The 13307-nt window shown below is 40.5% G+C and overlaps 1 protein-coding gene across 7 annotated transcripts in view; it reads left to right on the top strand.

Moving 5' to 3' along the window:
* The first annotated feature begins 224 nt into the window (after positions 1 to 224).
* relch (RAB11 binding and LisH domain, coiled-coil and HEAT repeat containing) overlaps positions 225 to 13307 on the top strand; it is a 30390-nt gene continuing 17307 nt past the window's right edge. Inside the window, exons 1-11 of one of the 7 annotated variants that reach the window (XM_061757805.1) lie at positions 225 to 798; positions 3424 to 3513; positions 6049 to 6120; positions 6270 to 6325; positions 6452 to 6565; positions 7864 to 8058; positions 8210 to 8304; positions 9598 to 9727; positions 9848 to 9987; positions 11925 to 12000; positions 12099 to 12194. In XM_061757805.1, coding sequence (XP_061613789.1) covers positions 348 to 798; positions 3424 to 3513; positions 6049 to 6120; positions 6270 to 6325; positions 6452 to 6565; positions 7864 to 8058; positions 8210 to 8304; positions 9598 to 9727; positions 9848 to 9987; positions 11925 to 12000; positions 12099 to 12194 — 1515 coding nt within the window. In that variant the 5' untranslated portion in view covers positions 225 to 347. Of the gene's footprint in view, positions 799 to 3423; positions 3514 to 6048; positions 6121 to 6269; positions 6326 to 6451; positions 6566 to 6703; positions 6723 to 7863; positions 8059 to 8209; positions 8305 to 9597; positions 9728 to 9847; positions 9988 to 11924; positions 12001 to 12098; positions 12195 to 13307 lie in introns of those variants that run through there. The other 6 variants (XM_061757801.1, XM_061757802.1, XM_061757804.1 and 3 more) reach the window with 6 other exon arrangements.

A 13307-nucleotide genomic window follows, 5' to 3' on the forward strand; every position in this document is an offset into this window, starting at 1 on the left:
AAGTGGGCGCGGTTGCCTGACGCCAATCCAACCCAACGTTCGGAATTGATGGGTATGAATGAAAATGCGCTTAATCAAAATAATGTGATTTGAAAAAGGAAAAACAAGGAGGCAGTTGATTAAAATACACTTCACACTTGAACGTTTTTATTGTGGTCTTTCCAAATTTTGCTGTGGGGAAACGGTCAACAAATGTCACGTGACACCCTGCCGATTACTGTTAACGCGAGATTCCTTTTCCAACTAGCTTGACATCCGTTAAGGAAGCAGGGCTGATTAGTTTAGCCTAGATAGCTAAAAAAAAAAATATATATATATATATATATATATATATATACAGTGCAAACATGACGTCGGTGAACCCGTTTAATCTGAGTGATTCTGAAGAGGAGAGTGAACGTCGACCTAACGAAACAGTTGACACAGAGCGTAGCCCGAGTGACGGGGCGCCGGGGCCGCCTCCGGGCAATCCCTTCTCCACGCCCGTGGACGCCGAGCCTCCGACTCTGCTGTCCAGCAACCGAACGAGCCCAAACGGCGAGGGCATCTCGATGTCTTCGGCGTCTGCCACCGCTATGGCCGGCGGCGCAGAGACGCGGGTGTCGGTGGATGTCATCGCCGCTCAGCTACTGCGTGATCAGTACGTCCTCACGGCCCTGGAGTTTCACACCGAACTGTTGGAGGCGGGCAGGGAGCTCCCGAGGTTGAGGGATTATTTCTCCAACCCGGGTAACTTCGAGCGGCAGAGTAGCACTCCACCTGCCAAAGAGCAAGGAATTGTACCCGGTGGACCTTTGAGTAAGTAGCTTGATGCTAGCTAAGTAGCTGCAGAACGTCTTTTGTTTTCGGTATTCCACCAAAGCACAACACAGCTAGCTTTTAGCTTATAATGTCGCGCTTGGAACCAGTTTAGCGTGCGATATCCGCATTCTACACCTGCACCTGAAACCTACAGAGCCATACTAAAGCACAAAGCGATGTAATAATGTTGGACCAAATGATAAACTGTGACATGGCAGTGTTAATCACCGGGGTAATACACTTTAATTTCTATAGATAAATGCACACTTTATTTAAAGACGCTGGGGGGGGTCAGATGTTAGAATTTACACTACAAAGGAGTGGCACTGGACTAGCTGCAGTACTTTAAACAACGATCTGTTGCAGTGTTGTCATACTTTTACATCTCAATGTACACCACCAAACATACATTTCACAAAAGCGATCGTCTCAATTTACTCACAAATTAACACAGTGTGAAGTCTGGGCCTGTTCAGTTGAACACAGCGTTTGTTTTGTTTTATTAATGGCAACAGAGGGATCCAAAGGTACAGTTTAGTGTCTGCCATCTAGTGGAAGAGCATTTAATTGTTTTGCCTGTCACTATATGTCACTGGCATAGACAAACAAAGATACATGTGTAGTAAATAAATAACATTGTGAAAATGAAATTGGATAGCTTCCCACGGCACAGTGGTTGGGAATCACTGCATATCTATACCAGTACTTTTTACAACAAAAATCAAGTACTGTATAGATGTTAGAACTCACTCAGCAGAATAGCCGTTTGAATAAAGTTTGAGAATGTCTCATAAAAAAAAAAAAAAAAAAAAAAAAAACATTGCATGAGGAAGTAAGCACGGCTGCCTCACAGTTCTGAGGTTTGGGATTTCAATCTTGCCACTGCCCTCCTGTGAGACGTTTGCTTGTTCTCCCCATACTTGCTTGGGTTTTCTCCGGGTACTCTGACTTTCTCTACCACATTCCAAAAACATGCAAGTTGGGTTAATTGAAGAATTTAAATTGGGCATTGGTGTGAATGATTGTCTATACGTGCCCTGGCATTGGCTGGCGACCAGTCCCAGGTGTCCGTTGCCTCTCGCCCAAAGTAGGGTCAGCTGAGAAAAAGGCTTCAATTTACCTGTGACGCTAATGAGGATAAGTTGTAGAAAATGGATGGATAGATAAAGTGTCCGCATGTGTTCATTGAATCATATGACCATATTCTCTCGAAATAAAATCCCCCCCCCCCCCCCCTTTTTATGAGCATTTTTGAGCATGAACTTCCATCAATAGAAATACATAACTTATGTGAAAATAAGGATGTCCTCTTGGAGTTGTGCAGGCAAGGCAAAGCAACCTTAACAAAATATTTACAGCTTGGAAGCACATACCTCGGTTTAAAACCAACATGTTGTTAAAGCACTGCTTTTGCAAGGTATAAATGGGCACTATGTCTTTAATGCAGCAGTTAAGTCATTATTTATGATAGTAAGTATTTGTAAGAAACTTCGAGGCTATAAAACGGTAAGTACGGCAGTATTTGAGCATGCCTTCTTGTGCTGTGCGATGACGTTTATTGCATGCTGTTCGTACTCTCCAAACTGCGTATGTTGGGACTGTCGTAAACCAAGAACCCTTATACAGTATTGCGTTGAATGTTTCAAGAAGTTGTCTTCAAAAAGCAGACATGACAGCTCCCTTGTTGTGAGCTGGTCAAGTTGTTTTTCCAAGTTATACTGTGTTTGTTTCCTCCATAATCTGGTATTCAGGAGATCATGTGATCAGTGACTGATCTCAGCCCTCGTGCTTGTTTCCACAATTGTAATGTGGAAACCGGTAGAATGTGTTCAAACACTTTGAATGCGCTATAATAAATCTGTTCCAAGTGTGTTGCTAACCATTTGGTTGCCAGTGTATATTTTTGTTCTGTATAATTTTGATCCTCAGACCTAACAAATTGATTAGACCGCATATTTGTCTCAGTGCTTTAATGTGGACTCACTTTTAATTTCAGTGAGCGATTGGCAATATTATTAATGGATAGGGTCAATAAGCCCATGAAGCACAGTTTAGCATCATATGGCACTGCAAACATCCTACAAGAAATGGTCAACTTGGTGTATTTATTATGTATTCTAGTTTTGTCGCCAAATATAAACTTGTAAGCACAGAGACGCTAAATGGAGCTGGAAAATTCTTCTCGGCATGCTGCTTCAAACACATGACACATGTCACAGCCTTGCTAATTGTCTGCAAGGGCACACTAAGGACCCTCATCTCAGGCAGCTATATATTTTCTTCACTTCACTGTATAAGTACCGTATGCTTTTTACGTGTAGTGTTCAAAGTTGACACTAAGTGATTACTGTCTAGAAAGTATGGAGGTTTTGTCATACTGTTGTCTTTCTTACATTTTGTATTTTAGATTTAATCGAAAGCAGTAATTCAGATGGGAAATGAATGTGTAAATACACTCCTCAGTGTCTGTCTGAATACCTCGCTGACAGTATCATAATTGAGTGGAATATGGACCTCTGTAATCTATAATATCTTATTAGCATTGGAGATGGTTGATTCAGGGCATCGCCAGTGTTTTTGATTTTCACTGCCACCTCCGTCTGTATTTGTCTTTGGTTATAGATCGAGCAGGCAGCATCAGCACCTTGGACTCTCTGGACTTTGCCCGGTACTCGGATGACGGCAATCGAGAATCAGACGAGCGGGTGGCGGGTAAGATGAACCTGTGCTGTCACGACTCGGAGGCAAAAGCCATCGTTTGAGTCAGGGAAATACTGTAAAAGCTGATGTGATGGGTGAAATGGAAGCAGCTGCATCAGTGGCTACAGATTTTAGGCTTTACACGATCAGGATTTTTGGGACCGATCACTGATCAGCAAGTTTAAAAAAACGATCACCGAGCCGAGATGGAGCAACAAGATGGAGCAATGTGTCTGTTTACATGACTTGTTCATTTATTGTAGTCCATAAACCAGCAGCTGAATATGTCCACCTGGAACGTACCAAAGTTGCACATAAGCAAAGGTATTACTGCACTAACTTTGCCAGTCTGGGGAACCACACCCCATCTACCTTCCACCATCATTTCTCTTTACTTCTGTTTTAATTTCAATAGCTTCCACTTTAGGCATTGAAATGGGCAAGTCTGAATGAATTGCACCCTCTGTTTGTTGCTATTGTGAAATCAGTTTTGCCTACAATTGCAACAAAGCTCAAACAAACATACATGAAATGACAAGCTACTTAGGACCAAAAATCTATTCATGCTATTAGCATTAGCCATTTACTTGTAGTTTACCAAAGCAGAAGTCTTTGCGCTGATCAACTTCATTTGTATTACCTGTTTCATCATTTATTCATATGAAAGCAGGTGAACATTAGGCATATTTATTTTTGCTTTAGCACACTACAAGTGTATACTTTCACTCTATTAAGTCACTAAGTGGTATTTTTGGTACAGGAGCTTCACACAATTCCCGTGCAACTCAATCGTGACACCCCATAAACGAGAAATTGAAGTTCTGTAACAGCTGAGTGTGACTCACAAGCATCAGCGATTGCTTTAAAGCCAAGCTGTTTGATTGCAAGCTGCTTGTTGAGGTGCGAATGCTGTATGAGGAGTTAGCCTGTGTTTTGTTGGCAAATAAAAACCTGCAAGTCAACAATGCAGCTGGCATGGTACAGCCATGCAATTGTTTCCCCTTCTGTCACCTATGTTTCGAGGTCATCTTAATAATCAGATTGTGCAGAGAAAGTTGTAGATGATGGATGCTGTTTCAAAACTATTACAGCAATGAAGGAAGTACAGCGTGTGAGAGCTGAGTAAAAAAGCATGCAGCAAAGATGTTTGTTCTTGAGGTTCATTGGTTGCATTTCCCAAATGGGTACCGCTCCCCCCACGACCCCCCCCACCCCACACACACCGTCCTCACCCACCTTCCCCTTTACAAATATGCCTGCCCACAGCTGTCTGACTCGGGGTTCTGGCTTTCTCCTGACGTTGATCAAACCCCAGTGGGCAATACTGGACAACTCACTCCATCCAGACTAGTTATTTGTTTCATTCTTCTCCCCTCTTTTCCCTGGATTGAGTTTTATTGTTAATTTTGATTGCATCTTGTGCGCTCATGATCTGCAAGCATGGGTCCTTCATGATGGGGGTCACTTACTAGTATTAATTTCTAAACTTTCTGCAGCTATGAATCACCATAGTGTAATGAACACATTATTAGGTACACCTATACAATCCATATGTCAGATCCAATACAGGAGCTGTAAAAAAAAAAAAAAAAAACACCTTCTACAAAGATAATAGGGCAATGCAGAATATTGAGAGCTATTGAATCATGTGAATTAAAACCATTGTCAACAGATTAGCAAATGTACCAAATGTTGCATCAAAATGTTTTGCAGATGATCAGTGCACAACAATGCAATCATTTTCTTTTCCGATCCATCGCTTAAACTTTGGTGTGTTTTCTTTTTTTTTTTCATGACGGCCTTGTGCGTTTTCTGCTCCCTCCAATGTTAGTTTAGCGAAACATAGTCATATTTCTTTGTGAATTGAACATAGTGTATATAGTTCTTCTGCTGGTTGAATCAGAAAGTGCTTCACATCTCATTTGTTATTGAAACCTAGCCATGCCTGATGATGTCTAAATAGATACACTACAGTTAAAAAAATTGGGGTTACTTAGAAATGTCCTTGTTTTTTTGTTTTTCTTTAAATAGAAAAACAGTAGTTCTAGATGTATACTACAGTTCTGAAGTTTGGGGGTCACTTGAAAAAATTCTAACTTGATAAACGTCTGGACTGTAGTGTATTTATTCATTGGTGTGTTTTCATGGAAACTGCTATAATCATGTAAGTGACACTTTTGCCTTGGAAATCCTTTGTCAGACAGCTCCAACAAATTGATTTTCTTTTTTTTAAATCTCAATGACTTTTTGCATTGCTTTAGCAGACTAATTTAAAATAGAAATAAACAGTTTCATCCGCTAATTGACATGAATCTTTGTTTGCTTCATTCCCTGATCCTCTGCTGCATGTATTCCTCAGATCCATGATTTGCATGCACCCTCTTGTGTTGTTTTATTTTTAGACTCTTAATATCTTTGATGCGTTTTTCACTCCCATCTTTTTTTTATTTGTTTGTTCCCTGTCTTTGTTTGGATGCACTTTCTGTGTATGCGTGTGTGAATGTGTGTGTGTGTGTGTGTGTGTGTGTACTGTCACTTTCTGTCCAGTGCTGGAGTTTGAGCTACGGAAAGCAAAGGAGACCATTCAGGCTCTGCGCGCCAACTTGACTCAGGCAGCAGGTGTGGCGCACTTCAAACTTCTTCTCCACCCGAGCCCTTCTTTGTCACTTTCTCCGCTTTTCTTTGAAAGAGAATTCCGGAACAACGCTGAGCCTTCATCTGAACTCATCCCATATTTTTTTGTGTTTTTTCTCCCCCTTGGTTCACAGAGAATGAAGTGCCCTCTCAGGAGAGAAAGAACTTCAAGTCAAGCCCTGAAATTCAGGTGGGGGGGATCTTTATATTTTGGAAAAGTTATAATCTTCTACTCTGTTAACAGTGATAGAGAGACTGTGCATTTGTCTTATCAAACCTACACAGCGATTTATAGCTTCTTTGGTCTCTGCCTCAGGAGCCGATACGCCCACTGGAGAAAAGAGCCTTAAACTTCCTTGTGAATGAATATCTGTTGAAAAATGAATACAAACTGTCATCCATCACCTTCTCGGATGAAAATGATGATCAGGTAAAGCTTTTTTCTGGTGTGAATGTGAGTACAAATGATAGTTTGTCTCTATGTGCCTTGCGATTGGGTGGTGACCAGTTCAGGGTGTACCCCGCCTCTCGGCCGGAGTCAGCTGGGATAGGCTCCAGGACGCCCGCGACCCTAGCAAGGATAAGCGGTATGGAAGATGAATGAATGAATGAGTAAATAGAATTTTAGTTTTTTATTAATATTTCCCAGCCTTAACTACGTCCCCCTGCACAATCTGAGACCTTTGTTTTGATTTCTTTATTTTCACTCGCAACCAGTTCAGGCCACTTCAGGGTGTACCCTGCCTCACACCCACAGTCAGCTGGGGTAGACTCCAGCCCACCCAAAATGAGGATATAACGCGATAGAAAATTGATGACTGGATATTTATTTGCAACTTCTGCAGGAGGTGTAAAATCAAACAGCTCTCAGTAAGAGCAGTGCAGTTGTATAACACAAAGTACAACAACAATAAATAATATTTATAATCACAGATTGCACCATCATTACATTTAAATCCAAGACAGCTTTTAGAGTGCATTAAATTTGTTTTCATTTCATTACTTGATCATTTTTATTAATATCTATCCATCGATTTTCCGTACCACTTATCCTCACTAAGGTCGCGGGTGTGCTGGAGCCTAGGGTACACCCTGATCTGTTCGCCAGCCAATCGCAGAGCACATATACACAAACAACCATTGGCACTCACATTCGCACCTACGGGCAATTTAGAGTCTTCAGTTAATGTACCATGCATGTTTTTGGGATGTGGGAGGAAACCAGAGTACCCGGAGAAAACCCACGCAGGCATGGGGAGAACATGCAAACTCCACACAGGCGAGGCTGGATTCGAACTCGGGTCCTCAGAACTGTGAGGCAGAAGTGCTAACCAGTCGAATGTTTTAATATCAATATATTTAGTCATAATGATATATCCTTCTACAGTAGTATCTTATTTTCAATTGCTCAATCAATCAGACTTCATTTTTAAAGCGCCTTTCATACAAAAAAATGCAACTCAGTGCTTTACATGGCTAAAACTTAACCTTTCCCACCACTCGTCCACACAGACACACACACGCACTTGCATCCATCCATCCATTTTCCGAACCGCTTATCCTCACTTGGGTCGCGGGTGTGCTGGAGGGTTAGGGTTAGGGTCCCTAACCCTAACCCTGCTATCTTTGGGCGAGAGTCCTGTGGAATTTTGTTGTCTGTCCTAAATTATCCCTATTTAGTGATGCAGAGTATCCACAACTCACTTATTGTTTTTCATCTGTTTCCAGGATTTTGAGCTGTGGGATGACGTCGGCCTCAACATTCCAAAGCCTCCTGACCTGTTGCAGCTCTACAGAAATTGCAGTTCCTCTCTTCCTTCAAAGAGGGACATGGTCGACGTGGCAGTCGGAGCAGATTTCGCAGATCTCACTGAACACTGTGCCGTACAAGATCCTCCTCGAAAGCCCGATCTCTCACAGCAGGTTTGTTTGTTCATTTTCTTGTTACAGTACATGAGGTCACCAAAGGCTTGACAGCTGTTAAAAAAGTGCACCTAGTAAAAAAAAATAAAGTGGCCTTACGCTTGAAATTACATTCCCCAAAATAATTATTTTTTTTATTCCTTTCATAAAGCAACAGGCAGAGGTCGTCCAAGAGTTGGAGTACCAAATCAGTCTGCTCAACAATGAGAAGGCAAGTCTGACTGAGCAGATGAGGAAACTTCAGAGGTTTGTCATTCTGTATATACCGTACTGTATTCATTTCAATATAACATAATACTAATTTTACGACATCTGCTTTATGTGATCAAAACACACACTGTTTGCTATTTGTGAATCCAACAATTTGTTATTATTATGTTATTTGCCAAAAAAGTCACCTATTCCCATTTTTTTCGGCTCTTTCTGTAACGCTCTAAGATGCCACGAAATGTTGCCAAAGCCCTTTATATGCAGGAACTGGTTTCAAGGAATTATGCTGAAGTGATGCTACATCTTGACTAAGTGACACGCTTTGTATGTGAAGGAGGAGCCTGGGTCGCCACGTCAAAGTGCATGTGCACGTCGCGTGTATTTAAAAAAGAAAAAACACTCATCTGTAAGCCACGTATTTTTAAAGTTGATATTATAAGATGAGTTTTAAATAATAATACACTGTTTTGGCATTATAGTTTGTGGTATACTTAAAGTTTAAACTGTCTATTAATACTGTATAGGAGGTCATTAATTTCTCGCCGCTCGCAAATGGTGGGGGATTACTGTACACACACCACACACACACTTTCAACATTGTCATCCATTCATAGACAACCATTCACACTCGCATTCACATTTATGGACATGATAGAGTCTTATCAAGATAAAAGATAATAATATAGAGATAATTATGAAATAAATATGAGTTGGATTGATGTGACCTGACTGGCTTTAAATTACAGAACAAGCTCTACTCAGGCACATGAGAGAATTCTTTAACTATTCAGACATTAGGTTTATTTTGTTCTCTTTATTTGAAAGTATCAATGTCTGCTAATAGAGGAGTGTGTGTAGGCCAACAACATACCATTAACTTTCAGGAACAATTGAACGAAACATTGCAAGGGCAATCCAACCATTTTTGTTACATTTAAATTACTCTTTGCTCAACGCTGGTTTTCTAAAGTCTTTAATAGGGATGGTAATTGCTTTTATTGGAAGTGGTCTCATACGGAATGAGTATAAGCAACAACCATTAAAGGCTGCAGTGTATTGTAACATTGCATTTAGCTCTCTCTATATTCACTCCCTAATGTTGACACTTAAATTGGCAAGAAGAGCCTGAGTGGTAAAACAAACACATCACTTGAACGTGGATGAATCCCTAATCTAGTCTGTTTCGTGGTTGACTGTGTTCCTCCTTAATATTGGATAAGTGCCATGTTTTTCCTTTTCTAAACCACTGATTAATTTGAATTTGAGCAACCAATTTGCTTCACTGGATTGAAAATAATGTTTTATGATTGTGCTCCTTTTCCCCCACAGTGAGATTCAGACATTGAAACAGACGGTCTCCTCCCCGCCTGCAGCCGCTCTTGACTGTAGCTCCCAGAATACATCTAATCCCGCATCCTCTTGCACCGCCATCACTTCCTCCGCTGACTCGCCCTCTGTGGTAAACTCCTTGTAAATTTCCCAGACTAAATGTACGCCACTGAAGCCTTTTGGGGTGTTAGTATGTTTTACAGTGGCCCTAAACACATCACCCCTAACCAGATGTATGTCCTGTCCTCAGCCCCGTGCAGATAACGGACAGTACTTGGACATCCGGGGTGTTTCAGATCCTCAAAGTGAGCCTCCCTGCACGCAGAACACACCACAGTCTCACAATAAGCTTAAAAGTCGGCCTCCTGTACATTTTGATCAGCCAAACAGGTGAGTGGTTATTTAGATATTCAGGAAGTTCTAAAATTTAGGGGTGTTCAATACCTTTCAGACCAATACCATTACAAGTATTCCCTCTTGAGTACTCACTGACACCGAATACCAATACCACTAAGTACCCAGTAGTTTCAATGCATAAAATTTCAATTAACAATTAATTTTGAACAAAGACCTTTCTTTCTTTCTGACTATTCTGGTCCCACCAGCTTTTAGGTTACTTACTCACTTCAACAAAGAGTTGAATAAATCCAGTTGAAACTGGAACTAGTTTTTGGACATTCCTCAACCACAGTATGAAATTGTAACACAAAATATAGCAGTGTATAGGTACATAAAAGTACAAAAAAAGTGGGCAACAGGTGAGTGTAGCACTGTATAATACAAATCGGTACATAAACTGTGCCGGTACTGCATTCAATAAGAAAAATATGCCCTATTCTCAGTCAATGAAAGCAGGTGAATGTGTAAATGTCTAAATATGTATGAAATACCGTAATGCAGAAAGTCATTACGCCACCCAAATGGAGTTAGCAAAACACTGATCCTGTATTATTTCACATCGCAATATATATATATGTTTAAAAAAATAAAGAAAAAATAATTCAGTCAGAAATAACATGGAAATATCATCACTTGGTTTTTAAAATAAGTGTCTATATTTATAGGTATATACAGAATGCAGTATATGAAATAATGAGTCAAAATGAATTTCTATTGCAACAGGTATGTATGCACAGGCTGTTTACCATCTGTGAACTGGCTCAAACCAAGACTAATAAAATGTAAAGCATATGCAAAAAGACCTAGAAGGGGAAACAAACTGTCATAAGGTCAGTAAACAAACAAAAAAGAAGTTTCATTCCTTTATTTGTACAGAAGAAAGTAGGTAACGGATAGAACGTATGTCTACAAACGGACATAAGTTGTTCATCCAGTGAGGCCGGTGGGTCCTGAAAAAGCACCGGGCAACAACCTCTAATGCTCATTTGAGAACCAGACCAAACTTATGTGCACCCCTGTTTATAATGCACCTAATCCTTTATATAAACATAAACAATACATACTTAGACATTGCATCCTAATGAGCATATGTTTTTAGTCATATGCACAGTAAGAACAAAAACATAGCACTGAGCAATGAAATTCTGAAAAATTCACCCATTGGTGTTTTTTTGCGTACTCTGTAGCTCCCTAATGTGCCACAGGATGGTGCCAACATGCTGGCGAAATAGGAAAGTAGCAATTAGTTTTTGAGCTGAGAAGTGTCCCTTCAATATATTTCCTTGACACGAAGTTCTGCGTCAGAGAGGAACTAAGTTTAGCCTGGGTTCTTAGCGTACGCTACAGTCTTTACCGCATGTGTTTTAACTCTGCTAGTGTCTATTAAAAAGTGGATTTTTTTTTTTTAAATATCAAAGAAGCTGTTAAGCCTTTTAAATTTAATGGTAATGTTGTAATATTAGTTTGAATGATATTTTGAATCATAGTTTCTGGTATAGTTACGGCTATTTGGAGCAGTGCTTGGTCCCTATCCGATGCTTGTTTACTATATATTTGTCGGAAAACCTCTGTTGGTGAAACAGTCCAATGAAAAACAGTAACAGTGGCAACAAATGTGCGTCCCTTCTTGTGCGATGTGTTCTCATACCTCTGCGCAAATTTCTTAACCTCGAAACGTCGTGTGTCCCGTCGTGATGCATGCACTCCCTTATACGAACTCAACAGAGCAGCAGCTGCTGTGCGTCTCAGTGCAACCACTAGATGGCGAGAGAGCTTTAGCTGTACAGTATTCAAAAGGTGCTCCAATTTAGCACAGGTAACTGTTTGAATGCAGTTATTCATGATGGTTTTTTTTTGTTTGTTTTGTGGAAAACAGACTAATGGCAGCAGTAACAGGTTTTGGTCTTTTCTTATTTGTGCTAACCCAGGAAGTTGGCCCCGGCCTTCCAGCAAGCCCTGCTATCCTTCTGCAGAATGTGCTCAGACAGTCGCCTGGGAGCAGAGGTTAATACTCACACCTACACATCTATGGACACCGTGATGCAGACGTTCTAACCGATGCGCTTGCCATACAAAGTGTAATGTCCCTCTCTCATCTTCAGGTGTCTCGTATAGCAGATAGCGAGGAAAGTGTGATGTTAATGCTGGGCCGCTGCCTCCCTCATATCGTCCCAAATGTCCTCCTAGCTAAAAGAGAGGTAAAGTATTATCTACATGCTCATTTTTTCTTCACTCCTCTTTTTAATCATCAAAACACCATGCTTCTTCTACTGTTAATCGATAGGCACACAGCAGGGAATGATCTCGGTGTTAAAGACGTAAGCTGAATTAAAATGAACCAATGTTCCAACAGTTGAAGTTTGTTTCAATTTAGTGCCAAATTGGGCATTTTAAACAAATTCCGTAAACACAGTGGCATTCTTTTAAAACTGAAAGTATAAACATGTTGACGATGACATTTTACCATCTGCTATTGTACGGGTGCATCTCAATAAATGAGAATATCATGGAAAACCTAAATTCGGTAATTGCATTTTAAAAGTAAAACTCATATAGACAGTTCAATAGTTTGATTTGATTTTTTAAATAATTTTAACGCTTATAGCTTACCGCTGCCAGCATAGTCGTTGACTGATTAGCATGTTTAGCCTTCCTGTATAGAGTTTTCATGTTCTTCCCAAGCTTGTGAGGATTTTCTCCGGGTAATCCAGTTTCCTCCCAAATTCCCAAAACATGCGTGGTAGGTTAATTGAAGATTCTAATTTGTCCTGAGGTGTGAATGGAAGTCTGAATGATTGTTTGGCTATATGCGCCCTGCGATTGGCTGGCGTCCAGCCCAGGGTGTACGCCGCCTTTCACCCGAAGTCAGCTGGGATAGGCTCCAGCACACTTGTGACCCTAATGAGGATAAGCAGTATAGTCGATGGAAGGACAGCTTCGAGCTTAGAAAAACACTGAATTCAAGATTTCAAGAAATTGGAATATTAAATAAAAAACAAAGTGTTGGAATTGAGCTATTGAAATAAATAGGTTATTGTTTCTTCTTTTTGTTAGTTGTGTTACAAACCAATCCAAAATGTCGGTAAAATAGTGCAGTGGTACACAGAGCATAGCTTTAGCCCAGTTTTGAGTTACTTATGACAATCACATGCCTCAAACACATCCCTCAATCATAATGGTGTCATTACTACGTTGAGCTTTACTGATCGATGCTGAATTAAAACGTGCAGACTGCTTTAAAAGATGCATGTACCCTTGCTGATGTGTGTCCATCTATTGTTTATCATGCAGATGTCCGTATTCACCGGGCA

Source organism: Phyllopteryx taeniolatus, chromosome 20, assembly GCF_024500385.1.
Source record: "Phyllopteryx taeniolatus isolate TA_2022b chromosome 20, UOR_Ptae_1.2, whole genome shotgun sequence".
Lineage (NCBI taxonomy): Eukaryota > Metazoa > Chordata > Actinopteri > Syngnathiformes > Syngnathidae > Phyllopteryx > Phyllopteryx taeniolatus.